The sequence below is a fragment of the Panthera onca genome, chromosome A1 (assembly GCF_046562875.1).
Source record: "Panthera onca isolate mPanOnc1 chromosome A1, mPanOnc1 haplotype 2, whole genome shotgun sequence".
In the NCBI taxonomy this organism is placed as follows: domain Eukaryota; kingdom Metazoa; phylum Chordata; class Mammalia; order Carnivora; family Felidae; genus Panthera; species Panthera onca.
In genome coordinates, this window is record NC_138339.1 from 194,486,778 (window position 1) to 194,496,422 (window position 9,645).

The window sequence follows — 9,645 nt, forward strand, 5'->3', positions numbered from 1 at the left end:
AAGGCTGAAGTGTGTATAGCACAAAGTGGAAGTGGGACCTGGGCGAACACACAGTGCTACATGGACAGGCAGGGGACTGAGCATGAAGGGCCCTGACACCCATGTGAAGTGCCCCACTTGCTTCTAAGAGTAGGCATTGAATGTCATGATTGGATTTTCCTTTCTACAAGATTATGTTGACTGCTGTATGAGTAGTAAGAGGTTGGAAACGGGGAAAGGGGAAGCTGTTGAGAGGCTATTGCAGGACTCCACTGAAGAAAAGGCAGCAGCTGGCACTAGAGGGAGCCGGGAAAATGGAGAAAATTGCTTGAATTTGAAAGCTATTAAAGTGTTAGAATTGTGAGCCAGGTGAGTTAGTGGAACTAAAATCAGCAACTGCTGAAAATGTCATAGTTTTTTTTTTTTTTTTTCCTGCCTTCATTAAACTAGACTAACAATTCGATATTTAAAAGTATTATAGCCTGGGTGGTTCATTTGGTTGGACGTTCCACTCTCGATTTTGGGTCCATTCATGATCTTGGTGTCATGGAATCGAGCCCCACGTTGGGCTCCATGCTGAGCATGGAGTCTGCCTGAGATTCTCTCTCTCTCTCTCTCTCTCTCTCTCTCTCTCTCTCTCTCCCTCTCTCTCCCCCCTGTCTCCTTCTGTGGCTCTCCCTCCCTCTCAAATAAAAATAAAAATAGTGCAATACTTCTTATAAAAAATTATTAGATAGTTCAGTTTTATCATGTATGGGTCACACACTTCTAGGAGTCCCCCTTATCTGCAGTTTCCTTTCCCCAGTTTGGTCAACCATGGCCTGGAAGCAGATGATCCTCTTTCTGAAAAATCATCAGAAGGTCAATAGGAGCCTAATGCCAGGTCACAGTGCTTGTGTCATTCACCTTACTTCATCTCATCATTTAGGCAATTTATCATCTCACATCATCATAAGAAGTGTGAGTGCAGTACAATGAGATATTTTGAGGGAGAGAGAGACTGCATTCACATAACTTTCATTAGAGTATATTGTTGTAATTGTTCTATTTTATTGTTGTGAATCTCTTTCTGCCTAATTTATAAATTAAAGTTTGTCATATGTATGTATGTATGTATAGAAAAAAAGCATGGTATACCTAAGATTCAGTACTATCTGTAGTTTCAGGCAATGGGGGGGGGGTGTCTTGGAACATGTCTCCCATGGATAGAGGGGGAACCACCGTATACCTTTTGAAATTTGTATTAGAAATGTAAAACCGTGGGGATAAACTGCCAAGTGGACAGGTAGAAGAGTACCATTCATAAGATCAGGTAAATAAAATTATAAAAAAAATATTTTTAAAAGTCAAGGGTTAAAGAGAGAAGTAAGATTCTTCTAGCTAAGGGGGCTATGGCCAGTCCACCATATCCTGCAGGAATCATGGCTAGGACTGGACTTTTTGAGGAACTAGAATACCTAGTGTTTAATAGCATGATGTGGCCTTCTTCACATAGTCTATCTCATTTAATCCTCATATTATCCCTTTGTGAATAGAATGAATTTACAGGTGAAGAAACAATATTCAAAAAGGCTTTATGGCTGGTCTAAGGCTATATCATGCATAGTTATGTTTCAAATTCAGTAGAATTTGATTCAGATCTATATAATAATAACAGTCAGATCTCAAGTTGTAGTTTTATCTTCCTTATTTGAATACAAGATATACCTGCTGCATAAAGCAAAGATAAAGACCCTGGAAGTGTTATACAGTAGAGATGAGGCCACACCGGGTAATGAAGGGAAGGGACACGTAGGATAGTCACATTTGTGACAAGGCAAAATCGAGGAAGAGAGAGTTGCTGGGAAACATGAGAATTTTAACAGGAAAGAAAATGTTCTGAAACACCTTTGAAGGAAATGAGTAACTGGGGAGTAAATTCAATCATAGGAAGATGAGAGAATCCGTTCAAGTTGGGACTTAAAAGGCAACAAATGTACAGTGTAGACCCAGATGAATTCTTTGAGTTTACATCAGTGCCTTTTTAGAGGGTGGTTATCAGTTTTTCACTCAAAGATCCATTCTGAAGGTCTTGTTGCATTGGGCTAAAAGGCCTCTTTGGTCTGATCTGAAGGAAAGGTGAGCTCTCCTAACATCTACAAAAAAAAAAAAAAAAAAGCAGAGATTTCTAGGGGGAAAAAAAAGACTTTCTTATAATTTCTGAGGCTGTAACATTTGCTGTAGAAACTAGAAGCGATGATTAGTGGGGAGGAAAAGAGGAGAGAGGTGTTCAGTCTCTAATCCACCAGCTGGAAGTGGAAATAAATCACACAGATAAATTCAAACCGAGTTGAAGCACCGTAGTCAGAAACTCTGAAGCAGCCATAGCAAAAAGAGTATGGGGAGCAGGGATATCTATATCCTCTCCTAGACTGCTAAAGTTTCAGAATTAGGGGAGATTATTCAGGTATTGCAGTGTCTGCCATTTTACAGGAGAGAGATGCCAGGATAAAGTGAACTCACTTGGTAAAACTTCACACGTTTAAGGAAAGCAAACCACTCCCTTCCTCCAAAACCTCTCTGGCTATCTATAGCCTGTACATAAAGCATGGCCTTAGCTTTCTGCTCTTCCATAATCTGGCCTCAAATTCTATTTCTAGTCTCACGTCCATTCCTATCTACCTCCTGTCTTCTGGATGAACAGAGGTGAACTGTTCTGGACAGACATGGCACAGTGGTTAAAAGTGTTAACCCTGGGGCTAGAAGGCTGGGGGATGAGAGGTCAGGGAAGTGAGCTGTGGAGCAAGGCCATTCCAGACAAAGGGAGTGGTATGTGTGAAAGCACAGAAGAAGCAGGGTATGTACGCGTATTGGTGGCATGTTCAGGTAGCTGGAGGGGGGCCTGAGGATGCGGAAATGGAGTGATTAGGTAGGTTTACATTTTTTAGTGAAAGGTTTTATGAATTGAGCTGAGCAGTTCAGACTCCCGCCTCCAGGCAGCTGTAGAGGATTTTAAGCAGAGAATAACATATTCTAATTGATCTGTTTGAGAGAGAATTCTGGATGCATTTCTACTCCTCTCCTTCTGTGTATGAATTATGTCTCTGCTAATATTTGGTTTGAGAGTTTACAGTGCATCCTCCCCATTATAGCAATGTTGTTTCATTGGCTAGTCGGGAATGAATATATGTTATCAGAGTGTGGCATGAAGGAATCAGATCCTCTAATATGTTTGTATGTGTGCTCTACAAAGTACATGGACTACTACATGAAAAGATCAGAATGTGAATTACCTTGTTTTTAATTTATTCTGTTAAGGTCTGACAGCAGCAGCTGCAGCAGCGGCCGCTGCTACCAATGCAGCCATCGCCGAAGCAATGAAGGTGAAAAAAATCAAATTGGAAGCCATGAGCAACTATCATGCCAGTAATAACCAACATGGAGCAGATTCTGAAAATGGCGACATGAATTCAAGTGTTGGTAAGTTTTATGTTCACGGAAACTTTTGTGATCATGTCGCTACCAAATTACTTTTTTTTCCAGAACAAAACTATTCGTTTTTAGCTTCAAACACAGTGTATATTTTGGAGATAAGATTTTGTCCCTCTAACAACATGCACTCTGACTAAATAATTAACGACATAATTTTTTGCTATATGATCAACTTCATGTAGGCAACTTCTAACACTTAGTTCACATCTTTTGTACCACAATTAAGTGCTAATAATCAGAATTTTAAAAGATTGATTACGGGTATGGTGACAAGAATATTTACAAACAAACCCATACTTTATCTTTTTGATTCCTAATGGATGTGTTATCAAATACGTTTGCATCAGCAGTGGAACATATAAACTTAACCCTTTCATGTGCTGCCAAGAATAAGAATAATGTTGACAATTCATTCTTTCTATAAACAACTATAACCAATCTTTCTCGTCGTACATGTACAACTTTGAATTCTCTTGATTTTCTTTTTCTTTCATGAGATGTGGAGAAAGAGAGGAAAAATTAATAGTCACCATTTAAACCAAAACCAACACCTTTCTCTTCGCAGAATTCATTTGAGTAGTTTGTTTTTTCAGACACAACTTCAAATGTGAGTTAACTTTTTTATTGATGATATCTTTAGCATCTATGTGTTGGTGAGATAAAGCATTGTATTCCGCCACTGCACTGTATTGTTTCTCTTTAAAATGTAGAAATCCTGCCCAAATTATAATTTAACAAGAGAAATGTGGAGACCTACAAGAGATGTGTAAGATACTATATCCAACATATTTTCATGAAGGATGCAATAATTTATGGCAGTTCAATTAAATTTTCTTTTCCATGCAGTATGCTAATAGATTATTTCTTTAGATAATCAGCAGCTCTCTACTTTCTGTCTAATGTCAGATAGTTAAGGGCATGTAAGGGATTTCAGTAATAATCATTCGTACAACAGTTCCATGGAAGCATACACTAGATGTGAATGTTCGAGTAGGGAGTAATTTCTAAATATATACACAAAACACAAAACACAAACTACCATTGCTTCAGTGATGCCAAAGGGTGGCTTCTAATGTAAAAAAGGGGAAAAAAAATAAATAGAATTTTTCCATAGCACCACACAAGAGAAGTAGCAAAGGCGTGGCAATAATGCGTTTGATTTGAGAATAGGTTATAAAGAAAGTGGTGGCAATTCTTAGAAGGTTGAAAAGATGTGAAAGAGAGCCAAAGCCATGGCTTTACAGCTGGAAGGGATGAAGAAAAACATGAGGGCTTGCATTTTCAGTGCTCCTAGGGACAGGATGGAGGGCAACGGGGTTGTTAAGGTCGTGGTTCACACACATAAATTCAGACTTTTAAACACTAAAAACAGTTTTGAAGTAAAGTGAATGAATTATAATTCTCTTTTTGGAACTCTTAAGTACATTTTTTTTTTTTAAATAAGCAATCTCTTGCTTTGGCCTGTAAAGTAGAACAAAATTAGACACTTTTAAAAACAAGTAATTGGCCACTATAAATTTCAGTTACCATTGCAAAACAATCTGGAATGTTTTTAAAAATTTAGAAGAGTGAGCCTTTAATGCAGGCTGTTCTTAATAGTTGGTGTTGGGAGGAGGAATATTTAAATTAGGCAATTTAATAACGTTGAAAACAAAAGATATTAAAGCATGATATCTCTGTTTGAGTTTCCTGAGCAGCAGAGGAGAAGTTGACTTTGGAAAAACCAATAGGCATAAGATAAGGAGAACATGGCTCATAATTAGGCATTGACATACATTTAATACTTGATATTATAGGCTAACATTTGCCTAGTGACCAAATTGTGGTTTATCGTAATTATTTGAGTACATGGGCTACCATAATGACTTAAAAAAGAAACAATTTGAATTTTCCTTTTTGTGTAGTTGGAAGAAATTATCACTTTTCTTTTATCAGGGTATTTAGTTGGTAGTTTAGATTGTTTTTTAGTTTTGACCCCCGCCCCATCCAACACCAATTTGAGTCAAGAACAGAAGTTTGAATTTTCCTACAGAGTCTTAATATTTTTAGAGTGTGTTAACATTGGTGTTACTGCTAGTCTTGAGGCATGTAGATCATTTCTGTTAGATATCTGTAGCTGATTTGGGGGTAAAATGTTGTCATTGTCATTTTTTATTCTATTCTCAAATACCATTGCCCTCTAAGAATTTATGATTTATTATACTTCCAGAGTCCATCCCCCTCCTTTTTCTAGACATCAAGACAGGAGAGTTTGATGGAGGGGTAGGGGAGGAAGGGGAGGGAGAGTCCAGGGCACCATGGGGTTGAGCCTGCACAGACCAAAGTAGTGGCTGAGCAGAGCAGTTGCTTTATCTGGCCCCAGTCTTCTAAGATTCTGCCAGCATTCCCTGTCTCCTGGTAAGTGTTCAGCAATTACCTCTTCTGTGGCTTTGGGAAGTTCTGTAAACTTTCTGAGCCTAACATTCCATATCTGGAAAATGGCATAATAATATCTACATCATGACAACTAAAGGAGATCCTATTTGTCAAGTGTTTCTCACTTCCTTTCTCGCTTCCTTCCCTGTTTTTCTACTCTCTGTTAGGTGTCTATTAAGCTGCAGGCCTATGGGTAAATTTTGGGGGGAGCTGTTGTGTGCATTTGATTGTCACTCATTTGGATTTTGTTGTGCATTTGATTGTCACTCATTCTAGTAACATCAAATGATGATAATACAGTCCCGGCGCTCAGGGAGCATCCAGTCTATGGGAGGGATGGCTACATAAGTAGGCAGTCATAACAGGATGTACTACATCCGGGAGCTTCAGCGGGCATGAGGTGCTTAGGAAGTGATACTGAAGCAGATGAATTCCAGGAGGGATCCCAAGAATCTCAAAGGCCTATATTTCAGAATACAAACTTACTACTCTCATGAATCTATCAATTGTCTCTTTGAAGGAGTGAAACCCCTCAGAGAGGTGCTACTTACATGATGTATCGTTGCTGCTCAGCCATGCCCAAATACAGTGACGTTTTTGAAATCAATTCAGGTTTCTTTTTTCTCTCATACTCCTCTGGCTCATGAGTTCTGTTAAAAGTTTTAGGCTTTCCTATGTAGGGACATTGTTCCCCCCTCCACCGCCACCCGGGTCGTAAGGAAATCCTTATTGCCTCAGAGAACAGATTTTGGTTTTGCCTGGTTTGATTCCATTTAGTGAGGTGAAGAGAGATTTTTTTACTACACATGACTCCTTTTGGTTCTTATTATGAATTGTAAAAATTAGCCAAAAAAAAGGTGTTTAAAGAAATCTGTGACACTGATACATAATTATGTTATGTCCCAACTTTACATGGTAACCTTGAGCTCACATCTCTCCAACAGAATGATCACTTTAGGAAGAAGTGAGGACTTCAGGATAGATCCGAGGGAGGCATCAGCACGCTGAGTAAAATATATGGCCGTGTCTCCATTCTCCCTCATCCACAATCAATTGGATTCTTTTAGTTTAATATTTACTTGCTAAGATGAGATGCTAGTCTGCATGGTGATAAACAGTCTGCTCCTGGCATCTGAAGGTGACCTGTCAGTTCATATGGACAAATCTCCTGCTTACTGAAATGTACAAAATAAATCATTAAAGCAGGCAGGTGCTCATTCCCAGATTTAAATCACCATAGATTTATGATTTGAATTAATGCTTCATTTGGCCATAGAAATAGATGCTGAGACAAATGATATGCACTGGTTGGGGTTTCCATACTGTAGCCATCCTGATATTGATTACTGAGATGTCTTTGCAATCTCTTGTTTATATCAAGTACTATCTTGTGACAGGTTGGCTGATATGAGCTACATCGCAGATAAGAAGGAAAAATGTCCTGGATTCTTTTTAGTGGCAACACTATCCACAACATACAGGCCAGATAAATTGCTATTTTTTTGCTTTAAGGACTGATCTACATAACCAGCTTAAAAAAATGCCGTTTGGAAATTGGGACTGGGATATTGGAAAGGTAGAATTTAAAACCGATGAACCCAAGGTCAATTCCATAGTATCTGTAGCTGTGTTTTTATCTGCTTATCTTTTTTTGAGCATCATGCACATTTTTGAGGATACTAAATTAATCACAATCGATTTAATCTAAATAAAGGAAACTTATTTTTACTTCTAGTTTTTAAATGCTATATAAATATTGACATAGTGAGCATCTCAGTAGTTTCTATGTTATTTAAATACTTGCTAAACCTAGTATCTTATTCCCTTAACTAATGACAACAAAGGAAATGACTCTTTAAAGATAAATACATTAAATATTATTCCCAAGTGCAAGACTTTGTGGACTATAATTTACCAAGAGGCAGGAAAAGACTGCATTTTTACCTTCTCTTAACATTTTATTTAAGGAAAACACTATGTACACAGTTTAAAGAATACTCGGAGGATTTAAGAGGGACCTTTGCCACTAGCTAATATCTGACTCATAGAACTGGTAAACAGCTATCAACAATAGTAGATTGCTTGCTTAGTAGGAAATGAGTTCATATCTATTCAAAATGTGATCTCAAAACAGATGTCCCAAGAAAATCTCATTGTTTAAACTATAGGCAGAACCCCCTAACTGCTGTTATTTCTTTAAGGAAGTGAAGTCATCTTAAGACTTCAGAATGTCTCTTTCTGAACACTGTGGAACACAAGCAAGGGGACACTGATGCAGTGATCCACAAACTGAACACATTTCACATGCCCAAAAAGTACGATTCGTTTTCGTTTTCTTAAACTTGCAATAGTTAACAACGATGTAGGAGGTTCAAGTAAACACAAGAACTTGAGTTTGGGATGAACAGCTGTGTTCTTCGATGATATTCCTTATTTGTTATTTCTGTCCATCAACCAGCAACAATAACAACAACAACAACAACAACAAAAAATGAGTGGGGGAAAAAAAAAGCCAGGCAGATAGGAGATAAAATTATCTTACCCAGCTGACCATCCCCTTCTCTTTTTTTTTTAAACCATTCCTACAGAAGTAGAATAGTTTATACTGTAGTCATTTCCTTTCTTCTAACTCACGTGTGTATTTGGAAGGAAAAAATTAATTTTATGATCTCAGGAAAAAGTCTTAGAGACCTTGAGAAAGCAAATAAAAGGAAACTGAGAACACAGGCCACCAAGCAGAGCTCTGCAGTTGCACATTGGATCCTCTGCCTTGGCAATGTTAATGAACCTCAAATCCTTCCTATAATTAGATGAGGGAATTGCTTATATTTTCAAACAGATGATGCTGCTATAATGAAACGATTGACAGGGAATTTAAGAGTGTCTACAGTAGTCATTTGGTTTCTGTTATAAAAAAAAAAAAGTTTAAAAAGAAGATTGGCTTTAGACATAGGTCCTGAGAGAGGTAGTAATTTACATAGCATGCTATGACAGGTGTCTTTGTATAGTAAGGAAATAAAATGGAAGACTAGAGAAATGATGGGCAGGTACAGCAATTTTTTGGGGAGGGGTGTCCTATGCTTATTCTGCTTAGGTTCTTTAAAAGGGGCCGAGGCTCAAGAGATGGATCCGGATTGAGTGCACAGCTGTAACTGCTGATGAGCTAATTGCTCCTTATCTCTCAGCCCCATTCATCTTCATTTTTTACCAATTACTGAGAATTATCTGTGTTCTCAGTTGGATATGAGAGTTAATCCTTTTTGGTTAAGCTGGCAGTACTGTGAGCAGATTCCAAATCGGAGGGTGAAAAAGCCAGAGCAAGCTTGCTCTAAAAATGTCTCCAGTTCAATTACAGTATCACTGATTCATAAGAAATTTGCCATTGTTTAACAGATTTAATGTGGAAAGTTTTTTTTTTCAAACTTTCTTAATGTTTCTCTGCCTAACAATGATGTGTAAGATCCTTCTTCCTGTCTGATGAGTAAATTTAACAATATTAACAGCCAGGATCTTGTAAACATGGAAACACACACAGGACTACCCTAAAAGGCCAAAAAGATTCTGACATGTGAAATGAGAAATATTTTAGAACTGATAGCTGTCAATTTATATATAAACACTTTAAATCAATGCTTTTGCCCTGTGACTTCACATATGGTGAGGGAAGTATATCCAAACATAAACCTTTTCACAAATGTCACATTAGTGGAATTTTAATGGAAGGACCACATAAGCATCTCTTAAAAGTGTAGGAACTGCCATGGTTTGTAATTCAATCGA

The 9,645-nt window shown here is 37.9% G+C and overlaps 1 protein-coding gene across 2 annotated transcripts in view; it reads left to right on the forward strand.

Annotated features, from left to right (window-relative positions):
- DACH1 (dachshund family transcription factor 1) overlaps positions 1–9,645 on the forward strand; it is a 438,758-nt gene that overhangs the window by 242,628 nt on the left and 186,485 nt on the right. For both annotated transcript variants that reach the window (XM_060637011.3, XM_060637012.3), the window contains exon 3: positions 3,277–3,438. In XM_060637011.3, the coding sequence (XP_060492994.3) occupies positions 3,277–3,438 (162 nt within the window). The remainder of the gene's footprint in view (positions 1–3,276; positions 3,439–9,645) is intronic.